The sequence below is a fragment of the Aquila chrysaetos genome, chromosome 5 (genome assembly GCF_900496995.4).
Source record: "Aquila chrysaetos chrysaetos chromosome 5, bAquChr1.4, whole genome shotgun sequence".
Taxonomy (NCBI): domain Eukaryota; kingdom Metazoa; phylum Chordata; class Aves; order Accipitriformes; family Accipitridae; genus Aquila; species Aquila chrysaetos.
Window position 1 is genome coordinate 25,928,954 of NC_044008.1, and position 16,270 is coordinate 25,945,223.

Consider the following 16,270-nt stretch of genomic DNA (forward strand, 5'->3'; position numbering starts at 1 on the left):
CTGTTCTATTTTTTCCCCACTAGCATATTGCTGTCTCTCTCATACAGAGTTGTGCATGTAAATGAAAGGAGTCTGAGATGTACAGAGACTCCAGCTGGAAAATATGCTTGATTCAACACAATAAAATGAGAAACAGAACTATATTTAATCGTAACTATATCAACAAATATCACATAAATAAATAAATGTACCAAAAGTATTGCAAAGTAGACTACAATAATTCTTTATAAAGACATCTTATACTGCAAAACCTAGGGATCCAGACATAGCACTAGTGAAACGGTTTTGTGTTCTTTGAAATGCAGTGAAATATGCCCCAACCAATGTTTTTCAGCAACTGAAAATGTTGATGGTGTCTTTAGCAAAAGGGCAAGGATTCATTCCAAAGGTGATAGTATATGAAAAAGTAGGTAAATGACCTTTAGACTCCACTTAAAGTTCAAGCTCATTTTCTTCCAGTAACTAGTCAGACCCCTGGGACACCCTTACTAAGGTACTTGTGTATTCCATTCCATTTTCTGCAATGAATCCCACCTTTTCTCTACAAATTTAGTTTTAACCAGTCACCGTTTTTATTGCAACACCCTGTGACTAATTTATGCAAATCATTATAAATGTTTATATTTATTTCAATTTGACTAAATAAAAAAACAGATTCACTGGATAAGCTTTTTATTGATAATCTTTAAGTTCACAGCACCTGTAATGGCTGGAGGTTCTTAGCCTAAAGGGAACAAGGCTGGCCTTGATTCTGACCTGACTGCAACTACTCTGATGTGACTGATTTAAATTAAGTGCTTCCTTGTTTATATCTACACACTGTAGCCCTGAGCAAAATCAGAAACATCATGCGTCAGTCGTTGCATGCTCTTCTATATGTTGCATTATGTTCTTTAAACAACTAACTTGACAACATTTATCACACAGGTAGCACATTTTATTTGTGCAGCTAAAAAAAATAGGTTGAAAGCACACACAAAAAAGTATTAAATGGCCTGAATTCCAGATGGTTCACTTGCTCCATAAAGTAACAGTATCTGCTGAGATGACCGTGGTACTGTAGTTCTTTCTCCTTACCAAATACATGCAGTAGGAAGTTTTCCTGTGCTCTTTTGTCATCTTCTTTACTGCTCTCTTATTTCATGACCTCTGAGTTAATCCTTCTATTCTTCCTATTAGCAAGTTTAAGCAGGCAAACTTCAAACAGACTAGCAATGGGTCACAAGGTTTAATGGGCATGTAGATAATCATCTAAATTACATTTCTGGAGCTGATGGGCCAGACAGGCTTAGAGAGTAACTTTACCAGCTTTCACTGTTAATCAGCAAGGATTGTGTGTCTCAGTACGTATCTGCCTTTGCCTGCCTCCCCAAGGGGCTGGGTCATACTGACTGATTAGCAAAGGCAGCTGCATTAGCTTTCTTCTCCCACAAAGTGTGTCATGGAGGCCCAAATGACTTGAAAGGCAAATGTGACCACAGCTCAAACACCAAGCGCTCTCTTCTCATCACTGTGGAATTGCTGGCCCTCCTCTTGCAGATTATGATACTCAGCACAACAGTTGTTGCCAATTTTCATGATCTGTTAACACTTAGGAAGTCTTATGCTGAAGGCTCTTCTTTCACATCTATTGTGGTATCATCAAGGGGGAAAATTCAACAGGCTATTTCACATTTTCTGATGAATTTGAGAACAGTGTACGAGGTGAACTGAAAAGAATACAGTAATGGAACTATCAATAGTGAATGCCCTGGATTTCAGCTTTGAAACACAAACATAGGGGGCTAGGTAAAGAGAATAACAGTTCTCTGTAGGATACAGACAATTTTACAGCTACAGAAATAGCAATGGATATGTACTGTGAACCTGATTTTCTCAGTGAAGGTACTTACAAAGCAAAGTGTATAAAATCTGAATCTTTTTTTGTCTTATATTGGTGGCTGTGTTTTATATCTACCTTGATTCCAAAAGGAACAGGAGCAGTGGAGTATTCGCTTCCTGTTGTCCTTTAGGTGTTGGGCTCATCTTGCACAGTAAATACTTCTCAATGATTCATTTTACTGCTCTTTATCAAGTTGTTAAATAAACACAAAATCAGACCAATTAAACTATCATTAGCCATGCAATAAGCTTTCACTGTCTTACGTAGGTGCAACATAGGCCAATACCAGCATTCTTTAAAACAGTAAAAACTGTTTCACATATTTGTAACTCTATACAGAAAAGAATCTGACTAACCAGCTAAGAAGTTAAACAACTTTCTATTTTGGATCTCAGTTAAAAACATTCTACAAGAAGAAACTACTGAGGAACAAAGTAAAATAATCAAGAACACTGATTTCCTAATTTGCCTCTCTTGAACTTTGAGAAAGGAAGTTGGGTTCTGACTTTCCACAAGTTTTCATAGATGAAACTATGAAACATCAATGGCTTTGTGACTTAGGTACAACTACTTCTGATTGATGTTACAGAGAGACATGAATTAGGCTAAATAGTTCTATAATTTTCCAATCCACGAAGCACACCATTTCTCAAGCTTCTAAACAAGGGTGACCAAATTTTGCACTTTATCTGGTACAGGCCCAGAATGCAAGGACTGCCCCATATTGTGATAAAACCTTCAGGTCTCAGTTTTGTTTCAAGTACTCACTGAGATGTGGGCTTATCCCATTTCCTGACCTTAGTGTGGCAGCCTAAGTTACCCACTCTTGGTGCCAGAGATTCCTTGGCTCTTTCAATGAAAACAAAAATGGTCAAACCTCTATGCCAGATCATGAAATCCACAGCAGGATTTCAGTCACATCACATCCCCTTTACCACCCTAATGCACAGGGAAAATGATCTGAATTTCAAATATGCATTGTGAGCATATAGCCAGAAGAGGTGGTAGCCTTTACGCAGTGCAGCAATAAATCACTTCAAACTCCATTGTTCTGTTGTACCATATGGCTGACTTGCAGAACTACCTTTTTTGCTTTTATTTTACCAAATCAGAATTATAACATTATCATTAAAAAACTGAACAAATTATTATAAAGAGTTATGGAGTCATTACTATGACTCATTAGTCTTCCCCTTATATCATCTTCATAACAACCTGTACCCTCTACTTCACATTACGGCTTTCTAATGGCAAAATGTAACCAATAATTTCCGCTAGCATCAAAAGCTGAGATGATCAAAGCACAGCTATTATTTCTGGAGATGTGATAGTAGGCATACTTTCTTTCCTGCAGACTCTTTTTTTGACCCCACAAGGTAGCAAAATAAGTTTAGTTAGGTCTAATCCAAAGTACATTGAAGCCAATGGCAGTGTTTTCCCTGTTCAAGGGGCTTGGATTAAGGATATTTTTCTCTTCTTTTACTATTATACACATCACAAAAATGGGTACAGAAGCTGTTACTAGATCCAAATGACAGTCTGCTTGGAGAGTCTCAGAACTGGAAGAGCTGAGGTGTACTTGCACAACTGTGCATGAAGCAACATGCAACTTTTCTGTGCCTCAGCTTGGCTCTAGACGGTTTTACCATGCACCTCTCATGATATGTCTATTGTCATGACAGAAGGTCTTGCAGACAGAATAAGCTCAGGTACCAGAAACCATGTCACCACATTAACAAGGAGCTGGACTGGTCTGGGTGCCATGCAGCAGTGGCACCTTGTTTGTTCCCTCTACTTCCATCAGCTTACTCACAGCCAACACATGTAGCTCCACAGCACTCTACTGTCATGTCCGCAATTTAACAAATGCCACCATTCACAAAAAAATGTAACTGAGGCACCACTGAGCCCTGCTGTGTCACACAAAGCTACTGAAATTTAACCTTACAAAATAACTTTTGCTCCAGTACAAACTGCAATGACCATTTATAAAAAAAACCCAAAAAACAACAAAAACCCAGATGCATGCACAACATACATTTTGCAAATACTTTGCCCATATGCATGCACTGATTTGTCTGCAACTTATAAACTGGCAGTCTGATCATGGTTATAACACTTTGTGTGCTGTCATACAGTGCAAGTTAGTTCTAATTAATGAACTTTCTCTCCATGAATCAGAATTCATATTTGTATTGATAGAATGCAAACACTGACACAGCTATTCACCCAAAACATAAGCTAAATATTTCAGCAAGGCTTCAGAAACTTTGGATGACCTTTTCCTCCTCCCCACCCCCTTCTATTATTGTACTTTCAAACATGTCATTGCACTTCCTGGAGCTCATAAAGGACAACTCGTACTTTGCAGTTCTCATACTTACACAGCTCATCCAAAGACTTGTAAGGCTTTACACTTTACTGGGGAGTTAATTCTTATATCCTGATATTGCAGTTAGAAATGGAAGCATGGAAAAATTATGGGCTACACTGTGACTCCCTAATTTAGCACAGTTAATGTAGGCAATGCAAAACCTGAAAGCAAGAGCTTGACCCACCATGGTGATTGAGATGGCTAAGCTAGGTTCCCTGCGCATCAAGGAAAAACAACAGCTGTTAGAGGGTAACTTAGAGTCCCCAAGTACATCATCTCTTCCTCTCCGGAGATCTCAGGTGCCTTGCCGAGGTGATATCATTAGTACAGTACACAGGGTACCTCTCAAGAGCAGCCGGCTCAGGGCTGCATGCCAGGAGTTGCCTCTACCTGCCCAGTGTCTGGCTCCAGTGGTGCCCTCCTGTAGGCAGGGGCTGCCAGAAGGAAGCAACTTTTCTGTGGTTAGTCAGGCTGGGGCAGGATCCCCCCAGGCACTCAGCCTCTAGGCTGGCCTCAGGCTGAGGCGGTTCAAGCATGTGGCTCCCTCTTTTCCCTAAAGGGCTCTAACCATCAGTCCATCAAGCTGTACCTCTCCTGCCCAAGCTGGGCTACAATGCAGAAATGCATGGAGGAATCACTGTGGAGGGCAGGGAGAGGAAACAAGAATAAGCACAAAAAAGTCTGTGCTAACTGGAGCCTTCTGCAGAAGTTACTGCTACCAGTTCTCTAGCAAAATGGAATTGATTCCAGTGGTGTTATTGGGCCTGTATTATATTGAAATCATCCAAAATAAGAGCAAAAAAGGATCATAAGCAAAAATTATTCTAAATATGTGGGATGATTGCCTGATAACTACAGCAAACAAAACCCCCATAGCTAACAAGAATTATATAAAAACAGCTTTTCTGATAAGTTTTTCCAGAGAACAGTGTTCTCTCAGGAGCTGAATTGCCTACCCAGCGTTTACTGTGGTCTGTCTCCTTTCACAGACACCCGCAATAGTCTACTGCTATTATTTAAAAAGACATTTCAGTCCTGTGGTTAAAGGCAAGGAATCAGAAAAAAATGGGTCTAGTCCAGTCTGTACTAGCAGTCCTTGATGGGCTCAGAGATAGCACTGTATCTACAGGATCTGCATCCGCAGCACTGTATCTGTCTCAGCATCTCCCCATCATGCAGGACCCTACGGAGCAGGTATTAAGAGGCATCTGTCAGGCTGAAATGTCCAATCATACACCCCACCAGCACCAGTGAGATCTTGTTCACCAGTTGCAATCATACCAGTCATAATTTAACATTTTTAGTCATGCAATTATGAGTTTCTGCTTGGCTAGTTCCCAGGCAGATCTTCATCTTCTGTATCTTTAATGTGTCATGCACACCCATGGGATGACATCAGTAATTGTATGAAGGGGGAGAACTTCGTCAACAAACGAATGGAATTTCTCTGTCAGGTCGTTGAGGTTTATCTTTTATGGTTTTGTTCCTCACATAATGATATACTAATGACATTTTTCTATGGCAGCATAATAGCAAAATAACCTAACTGAGTGTCTAGGATGGTGGGATGTTCCTAGTAAGACTGTGCTAAATGCAAACACGCAGATGAGGGAAAGGAAGGGGAGGAGATACTACATTTTCCATTGCTGAGGTAGGAGGTGCTATAAACAACACTAACTGGTGTCAATAAATTCAGTGGTTATGAAGAGTGATATCACTCCTGATTTAAGAAGTCCTTAACTGCAAGAGTGCTGCCCGAGGAAAGGGAGCATAGGAAAAATGAAGGCTGAAAGCTGCCTAAAAAATTCTGTCTCTTCAGGGGCTAATTATTATAGCAACCTAATACTTCCTCTGGCTAATGATCATAAACAAAATTAGTTCGTTGGTGTCATCTCAGTCATTATTGGCTTAAAATTGTTGAATCACTGAATCAGCATTCACATGGATTGTCTCAAAGCACTGGTGGCAAGTTATCTGTCAGTGATCTCTGTAACACACCATTTCCAGTGTACAATGCATCATAATAATGACAAATGTAGCTGCTGCATGGAAACATCCGCTTTTTTCAGTCTCTGCCTGATAATTCTGGAGACGCTTCCTGGAGGGTATCTGGTATTAATCTTGCATCACATGTTAAACAGGAAACTTAGCTATATAGAGAAGACTAAGCATAACTAATATAAAATCAGGAGTGTAAGTAAAATGCAGTAAATTGGAAGACTATATGCTTTTCTCCAGGCAGCTGGACCAAACATGGACTTGAGCCTCAAAGTTTGGGCTCTGTAACGTGGCATCCCCAAAATGCTGGAGAGTATGATGATGGTCCTAGTAAGGCACAGCCTACTGGAGATACAGGATAAAACTGTAAAGCAAATTTTTATTCCATGCTTAGAGAAAGAAACACCTAAGTAGAAGCACAGCCAAACTCATTCTTTTGCTGGTTCTTTCCACCTTATGCCCTCGTTGTGCCCATTTTCTCTCTATGGCCTGTTCAGAGCCCAGAAGATGTCTGACAGTGAACAGTGATTATGAGAACCCGTATGATAGTGCAGACTATGTATGAAGTCAACAGTGTAGGTGAAAAAAGTGAGTGTTTGATTTCTAGAGAAAACCCAGAACGTTACATTAATTCCCCCACAGGACAGATCTATGCTCTGCTGAGCTGTTGAGACCTTTCCTTAAAGCAGCTGATACTGGCTGACCAAGATACCGGCCTAACAGCCACATCTCTGATACTGAGAGCAAAAAAGAGTTCAGCACAGAACGGCACAAAAGTAAAGAAGATCCATCACAATGGTTAATTGTTCCTCTGACTCATCTACAAAGCAATGCTTTAAATCATCACAAAAGTCTTTGTTATAATTAAGAAAACATGGCAAGCTTTCTCTCACCAATGGTATAGATGTTGACAAAGCCAGAATATGCTGACTCTACAAAAAATTTTGTTCTGACATACACACAGAAATTAACCCTCTACTTGCAAATTAGCTCAGCGTATTTATTATTTACACCTCTACCTTCTGCAAATATACTTTTTAGAAGCACCAAGTTGTGTTATTAGATTTAGGTGCCTGTTCACTTTATACTTACAGTGAATGGTGATTATACGTCCCTTGATCTTTAAATACTTTAAAACCCCTTCAAATAGTTTTTACGTTTTCCTGAGCTGTTGTTTGACCATGAATATTTAGGAAAATTACTAACAATTTCAGCAGTTTTATGCAAGTGAATTGATTCACTAACATTACCTGGCATATATAATGGAAGAGAATTTAGCCATATGTTTCTGTCAGGACAGGTACTCTATTAGGGCAATTTGGAATTGCTCCCCTGAAATTAATTGAACCATGTTGACATACAGCAGTTGAAGATATAAACCCTCACCTTTCTTTTTACAGCAGTCTCTCTGTAGTAGCTCTCCAATCATTTTGTGGCTTTCATCTGAAATGCCTCCAATTTAACAATGTATTCAGTTTGCTACCTATTTGCTCCTCAAGGTTATGCGAACACTGCTTTGTCTTTCTCAGGGAGTGGGTTGCAGGCACATAAAACACCAAACAATTTACGCTTTATTTAATAGATTAATAGCAATGCAAATGTACTTCTAGTGTTTTGTGTGTTTTCACCAATAAATCACTTCTATGCTTGCTGAACATGAAGCTCCTGCTTACTTAAAACCAGGTCTCTGTTTTTTTCTACACAGCTGTAACTTTTCACTCGCAAGAGCTTTAAACCCAATCTCGATGTGAATTTCTTTCATGAAGAAAGTAAAAGCTGCCTTAAGCAGCATCCACTCTTCTGTGCTCAGCTGCTCATTCCTGCCCCTGTACCTACACCTTCCCTTGTGTTCACATAGAGAGATTGGGAACCTTATGCTAGAAACTAGTCCATTTAAAAAAATAAGAGTTCTCCCATCTAGTTCATGAGTAGCTGCAGGCAGGGAAAGGGATGCTTAAGTTGGCATTGCTCCTGGAAAAAATGGCCGTCATACTATGCTCTCACCAGTGTTTCTGAAGAAAATTTAGAGAATAGGTTTGAGTATTTCAGATCTAATAATGAGTGGGCTTTTTGCCTGTCCCAACCAGTCCCTCCTGGAAAACAGAGTTAGCATTCTGGACTGCACAAGAGCTAAAATCTCTAACTTAACAGTTATGCCAATATAAATTTTGGATTTTAATCTCTTTTAATCAAATAACACTCTTTGAATCAAAACATTGTCTTTTGAAGAAAGCATATGCTTTTATTCTTTTTTCCATAATCAGAAAGCTTTAAAAAAACAGAAAGAGAAAAAAAAATGGACTCAAACAATTTTTTTTTTTTAGTTTGGGGCATTTTTTGTTGTTTTCTGAAAAATTCAAAGCCACTGAAAAAAAATTCTCACCAGCAATAGATCTGAGAAGACTAAAGAATGCGATGTGTGATTGCTCCTATAATTGATATTCTCTTATTCTCTGAAAGGGAAGTAAGCTAACTTTGCAAATAAGATAGATACAGTCTGGTTGCTGATATAATCAGGCTGTACATTCAGTTCCAGAAGTGCACTTTCTGTGTGTTTTCAAGCAAGACACTCAAACCCAGAACTGCCAAGAAGGTTAGCTGCTGCTACAACAAGCACTGCAAAACCTAAGAGTCTGCACATGGAATCCGCAATGTCCTAAGGACAGAACAGACGGGTGGTTTGTAATGGGGGCCACACTGACTCTAACAGAGCTAACGGGAAATACAGAAGGCACTAATGTGCTTCAAGCCTGTCCTACTACAGGACAAGTTCTTTGTTTCTCTCCTAAGCTTTTTTTCTTTCTTTCTATTTTACGGACATTATTTAATATTTGCAAGGTTCTTCAAAATCTTTGCATGAAAGCAGTAGGCAAAGAATTAATTCATGTTTCTATAACTGACAGTTTTTACTTGTACTGTCTGGTATGCAAGGCATTGTAACTGTAATAGCACACAGTTTAAAATGAAGTAAAAGCATTTTATTTTCCATGGGAAATTTATAACTTGAGCTGAAAAAAAGACAAGTATTGTCATATCTTGCATAACAAAAAAATGTAATTACTTTGATTTTTTTTTTTTAAAGGTTTCTTCCTTTCTAAAGGGTTTTCTCATCTCTACCCCTCAAAGACTATAGTAAAGTTAAATATAGTTATTATATTAGGCCTAGGTCTTAACTGCTTTTTCATCAATTGAAGTTTAGTAGACAGAAAGAGAAATCAACATCTTGTTGCTGGCACCTTATTGCCAGCTGCACTGCAGCCATTTGGTGTCACACAGTCAGCAATGCTATACCAGTATCTCATTATCAGCTCTGTTGGACTTCTTACGCTATCTGGACTCTAGGAAATGAATATGATAAAAGGGTTTATAAAACCACAAGAGAAAATAGTACTTAAGAATAAGGTGTTCTACAAAAATGAGGAAAGGTTTTAAAGCTGTTCTCCTGTAAGTCCGTTCTCTCAGACCTGAGAAAGCTGTAGAACAGCCAGAGCATCAGCCCATTGCATTGCACTGATTCTGGAAAGTACTTTTTCATGTTTTGTGCAAATGCACAGACAAAGAGAATGATACACACTGTGGCTATAAAATATAATATTAGCTATCCCTTACTCACAATGCAAAAGCAAACCCAAATAAATAACTGTGTATTACTAAAATAACAAATAAATAAAAAAAAACAAACAAAAACCCCCAAACTTGTGGCAGCAGGACACTATAGGTACAAAAGTTCACAGTGTCAAACAAGGTTCCCTAAGCACATCACCAGTTACTTTCCATGATTGTGACTACTCAGAGATTAACAATCAAAGAGGTAGCATCCACACATTTCAAGTGAGGCATAGATAAATCTGTTTGCTTTTTAAGGATAATAGGCAGTGCAAGAATGAATACAATATTTTGTCCTTTATGACAGTGTGTACATAGTCTGGGATCTTTCACTTGAGGATAACGCTGATACCCCCGTCTCAAAAGCTCACTGATTTTTGCTGCTTGCTTTGTATTCTGCCTATGTTGGTATCACAGCTTCACAGGTGATAATGAAATGGCACAACTTCACTCAAGTACACTTAATCTGAATTTTGTCAACAGTTGCACAAAATTAAGTTAAAGCACAAACCAATAACCTCTCCATTTGCAGTCCAAGCAATACTGTCAGAATGCAGAACACACAATGAAAGGCAACCAAAGCTGCTGAAGGTACTATGGTGATGCCAGTTTATCCCCTACTAATTTGGTTTTAATGAGGATATTATAGCTGCTATCAAAAAGTAGAAAGGACAATATTTTTTCCCCTTTTAGTGGCTGCGAGGCTTGGAACCACACACTTCTTAACTCAATAGCCTTGAAATTAATCCAGGATTATTCAACTGCATGAGAATTGTTAGAAGGCTGGAAACAACATCCCGCACTCTGTCTTTCTATTGTAACTTTCCTTATAGTATCATCTTGCAGTGAAACCTGAATATCCTAATGGGATTAAACATAAAAGAAAGTCAGGAAAAAAAGTTGTTGGATTAGAATTTTAACTGAAGCCTTCTGTGAGAAAGACCACACCACTGTCAGTGACCTTTCTCTCCCCATGTGTGATCCCAGTTGTGCCTAGTCAAGTGTCCAAAGGAGACTCCATCAGTTCACGCTGTATTTATCCTTTTGCTCCTAAAACAGGTGTCTTGTTACTAAGAGAACAAGCATTCATGCCATTGATCAGGGTGTATTAACCCACTCTGCAAGAGTGCATAATGTTCTCTGGTATGAAAAGCAGAATGTAATGATGCTATTTAAGACCTGAGTTTTGTATTGATAAAAAACATCACTCTAAGCAAAAGGCAATAAATTCTGTTCTAGCAAATAGGGAAAAGGGAAAAAAATGCAGGCTTTTGAGTGTTTTAGAATGCCATTTCTATCTCCAGCTCCAGACTGTTTTTTAAATGCACTCTCTGGTAAGTTTGCCTTTAACATATTTTTTAAAAATGTTGTTTTAGAATCTCATACTGTATCTTCACAGCCCTCATTAGACACCACAAGAATGCTTTTCATCTCATTTTTATTCTGAACTCCTGAAGTCCTCCCTAGTTCTGAACAATTATATTAATTAGAGCAGTTATTCACAGATGAGCAGAAAACCAAGCTCAATCAAAAGAAACTTCTAAAACACTTTTCATTTTTATCATTCTAGATCTCTTTGCCTTCACAGTGCTTCAAAGATTCATACTCAGTCTCATAAATGCTATCATTAAACATTAACAACAGTGTAAACTCTAGTGTGGGAGGATGTGTATGAGGTTGAATTCCTGTTCCTACACCCAGATACATGCCCCAAATTGGGCAACTAGAGGAGCTTTCCTCACATCTTTCCAGCCATTGTGTTCTGCTAGTAATGTAACTCCAGCTCAACCTATTGTTGCTCTGCTTTTCATACTAATTCACATCTAAGGTGTCAGGCAAATTGCTGTACACCTGAACTGACATCTTGGGTATTATATGTGTTTATTCATATTTGTTTTACTCGTAGCAACTACTAGATCTAGTGCTGAGGCAGTACAAAGAGCAAGATGGTCCTTGACCTTTTGAGCTTGTAAGATAAGTGTAAAAGAAGAGACAAAGAATAGGGAAAGGGCCAGACAGCACCATAATCAGGTATTCAGATAGCAGTCAGTAGGCTATGACTACTACATACATTTTCTCTGACAGTTCTGATTTGCGGATTGAGATAATTATTGTCAACATACAATTTGCTATCAACATTTATAATCTCTTCAGCTCCTGTTTTAAGCCCCAGTGCTCATTTTTCCACAAGAAAAAAAACATCCCTCTTGATCTGTCCCATCACATAAAATGGCCTGACTTCTCCCACCCTCTTCTGCAGTATATAGAAAGAAACCAGAAAAGGGAAACAGGTTTTGTGAAAAGGATATATTGATATATAAAGATCTGCATAAAGAAGACAAATAAAGGTAGGATTAGACATTTGACATGAACATGGATGACAGTTTCAACACTATGGTTTTGAAAATCCTGCTTTCTGGTTGCAGAATTGTGACGAAATATATTCCTCCTGGATGCTCTAATATTTAGAATGAACCTACCAAACCTTTTAATCTGCCTAAAATCCCACAGACAAAAGCACTGCCCTTGATTATGATTTACCATGTCACCTCCCTCTTTGAATCGACTGGCTTATCTTTGCCCACCATATCAAGCACCAATGTTCAGTCCTCTAACTTTGGAATCCAAACAGCTCTGCTTCAGCCTGTGTCCCAGGTTTTCTATCTTACGATGATTATCACCATAGTTTCACTAACTGAAAGCTTCACTGTTCCTTTCTTTCATTATCTTTCTTCCAATTTTGTGTCTAATTCAGTCCAAGCTCCCCTTCCCCAGCCCCTTTTTAGCCCTGTCAGGCAGACTCTCACCCTTCTTTTCCTTCAAGAGACCCACTGCTTCCTAAGGATTGTTATTTGTTAGGAGTAATTTATTTGCATTCCCAAACTTATATTTGGATAAATATGATGTAAGTGACAGTCATCCCTTCCCTTGGAATCATCAGTGGGTTTTTTCCATTGTGTTTGTTGGTCTTCTAGAATAAACACTTTTCATTCATAAATTATCTAGCAGCATTTGTCTCGAACACTGATAAACAGACCATCATCATAAATAGCTTTCCTGGTTAAAGGATTTTCATGCTTGAAAACTGCAGTCTGTCCACTGCGTGGTACAGAGGGACTGTCTTCTCACAAGCAAACAACAGCTCTCTGATGGGTAAAGTTTTGGCTGACCAAAGTAAGGATTAATTAACCTGGAGCTCTCAAATACATGGTAACTGTAACACGTATATATGCTGGACTTACTTTTTATATCCAAAACATTGTGTAATGCTGTATTTCATACAATTATAGCATTTAGAACTCAGACTCTAACCTCACCAAAACTGACTCTACACCAGCTTTGGCCCATGTATCCTAATTTATAGCACTGGATGAACAGAAAACAGTTAAATTCACTATTAATTTGTATAGCAAAAGAATATAGAAACAATACCTGCACAAACCCACATATCATATAGTCATCAAACAAAGGCAGACTAGGGCGGTCCTCTCGATAAATTGTGATTTTGTAGCTGCTCACAAGCTGAGGGCTGGGCTGCGAATCATCTGTTACGAGAATGATTACTTTGTTCAATCCAAGGCCAAGGGGGTAGTTAGCAATGCTGCAAGGCAAAACAAGAAAGAAAGGGAATAAATGAGAAAGCAGCAAAGACTTATGCTGCTTTATCTGTGGCAGCTAAACCTTACTTGCTCCTTGAGGCTTCTAACATTTTCTTTCTCTTACAAAATATATATGATTTTAAATAAAAAACAGGGTAAAATAAGATTTACAATTCTTTCAGGAAGACAAAATACTGAATAGTGAAACTTAGTGAAAACTGCTTCAGTGGCAGTGGCAATGATTCTGAAATGAAATCTGTGAATGAAGCCACTAGGGACAATAATTTCTGGCAGGTCCAAGTTCGCAGAGAAGTCAGCAGGGAGACAAACAAGATCAGAGTTGTCAGCTAGCCGTTGAAATCATCCACTAGCCAAATGTGATGGAGTCCCAGACAAAGTGCTCAGAGTGACAGACAAGAGCAAAGCTGGACTGTGCTCTTCTTCCCTTGGCTGGGAAATGAGAAATGTTGAAAGACACACAACCTGCACATCCAGGGCTTTTTCTTTTCAGTGTAAAGGACATATTCCTATTCTTTTTTTCTTTTACAAGGAAGAAATCTCTTAAGTTTTTCGCATGTATCCATGTTGACTGTCAAGGTGCTTAACATTAAAACATTAAAAAGTTGGGTGGAAGAATTTTATGGGAGCTTCTTTTGAAATGATAAATCAAGACTAATTTCTTATTGAAAATATAGGAAGCATATTAGCCATTAGATCAGTAACAACTGTACAGACTGTCTGGTTATTAGCAGACATTCTAGGTCAGAGCATCTGCTTCACAGTCAGTCAAAAGATGGTGTGTTTCATAGGCGCTTCATGCCATGAAGAAAAGCTAGCTCTGTAATGGTTGAGGATTCTTCCTCCCAAGCAAATCATTGTCCCTGCTCTCCCTTTTATCCACTCACTAATGGCTAGTATGTAAATAGTCTGGTTCGCTGGTTCTGAGGTACCTGACCCAGATAAATAAACACTTTTTGTCCCTCCCAACATCCAAAACCAGGTCATACCCAAAATGCCTATTGGGATTGTCCTGGCACATGCTGCTGTCTGTGAGAGAGCTGGTTGGAAAAGCTAAAACTGTGCCAGGGATCATAGTAGTAATCAAAGATCATGAATGATTGTGGGTCAATGCTCAAACCTGATGTTTAGTGATGACTTTGCTCTCTCTCTTATCCTCCAGCTTTATGCTCCTCTGTAAGATCAGATAAGCTGGGACGTTTGCTGATGACAAGGCAACCCACTTAGCAGATGAGGGAAAGGCTGTAGATGTTGTCTACCTAGGCTTTAGTAAAGCCCTTGACACCATTTCCCACAGCATTCTCCTGAAGAAACTGGCTGCTTATGACTTGGATGGGCATATGCTTTGCTGGGAAAAAAAACTGGCTGGATGGCCAGGCCCAAAGAGTGGTGGTGAATGGAGTTAAATCCATTTGGCAGCCGATCACAAGTGGTGTTCCCCAGGGCTCAGTATTGAGGCCAGTTTTGTTTAAGCTCTTTATCAATAATCTGGATGAGGGGATCAAGCAGGAATGTTGATCTGCTTGAGGGTAGGCTCTACAGAGGGATCTGGACAGGCTGGATTGATGGGCTGAGGCTAACTGTATGAGGTTCAACAAGGCTCAGTGCCGGGTCCTGCACTTGGGTCACAACAACTCCATGCAGCGCTACAGGCTTGGGGAAGAGTGGCTGCAAAGCTGCCTGGCAGAAAAAGACTTGAGGATGTTGGTCGACAGCTAGCTGAATATGAGCCAGCAGTGTGCGCAGGTGGCCAAGAAGGCCAACGGCATCCTGGCTTGTATCAGCAATAGTGTGGCCAGCAGCAGCAGGGAAGTGATCATCCCCCTGTACTCGGCACTGGTGAGACTGCATCTCGAATACTGTGTTCAGTTTTGGGACCCGCACTACAGGAAAGACATTGAGGTGCTGGAGTGTGTCCAAAGAAGGGCAACAAAGCTGGTGAAGGGTCTAGAGAACAAGTCTTATGAGGAGTGTCTGAGGGAACTGGGGCTGTTTAGCCTGGAGAAAAGGAGGCTGAAAGGAGACCTTATTGCTCTCTACAACTACCTGAAAGGAGGCTGTAGTGAGGTGGGTGCCAGTCTCTTCTCCCAAGTATCAAGTGATAGGACAAGAGGAAATGGCCTCAAGTTGTGCCAGGGGAGGTTTAGATTGGATATTAGGAAAAGTTTCTTGACCAAAAGGGTTGTCAAGCACTGGAACAGGCTGCCCAGGGAAGTGGTTGAGTCACCATCCCTGGAGGTATGTAAAAGACATGTAGATGTAGTGCTTAGGGATGAGGTTTAGTGGTGGGCTTGGCAGTGTTAGGCTAACGGTTGGACTCGATGATCTTAAGGGCCTTTTCCAACCTAAGTGATTCTACGATTCTATGACAATCCCTTATAACATAATTCTGACTAATATGGATCATTCTGAATGAGTAAACTTGAACTTATTTCTTTCTTTGTTCGCAGCCGCTCTACTCTGACCCATGTAAGCAGACTGCTGGCTGAGGGACCAAGCCCAGCGGGACATTAGCTTAGGCCACGGTGCAGAATCAAGGCCTGGATACAAAAGCTCAAATTCTTTGCTGTCTACTGTGTGCAGTGTAACGATGGTCTGTTCCCACCCAGCTTTGATGCTGTCAGTGACCAGAGAAGCTGGGGGAGATGCTAGCAACTGTGCACTCTGTAAAGCTAGGGTTAATTATGGCTTGAGAACATATTACCATTGCCTTCAGGACGCTGACAAATAAATACAAATTTCTGAGTGTTGGAACTCTCTCTGTCTTTCCTGTGACTAATATATAGGCATTCT

General features: G+C 39.7%; 1 protein-coding gene across 3 annotated transcripts in view; it reads right to left on the reverse strand.

Moving 5' to 3' along the window:
- CPED1 (cadherin like and PC-esterase domain containing 1) overlaps positions 1–16,270 on the reverse strand; it is a 185,282-nt gene that overhangs the window by 61,375 nt on the left and 107,637 nt on the right. For all 3 annotated transcript variants that reach the window (XM_041123298.1, XM_030014960.2, XM_030014959.2), the window contains one exon: positions 13,293–13,461. In XM_041123298.1, the coding sequence (XP_040979232.1) occupies positions 13,293–13,461 (169 nt within the window). The remainder of the gene's footprint in view (positions 1–13,292; positions 13,462–16,270) is intronic.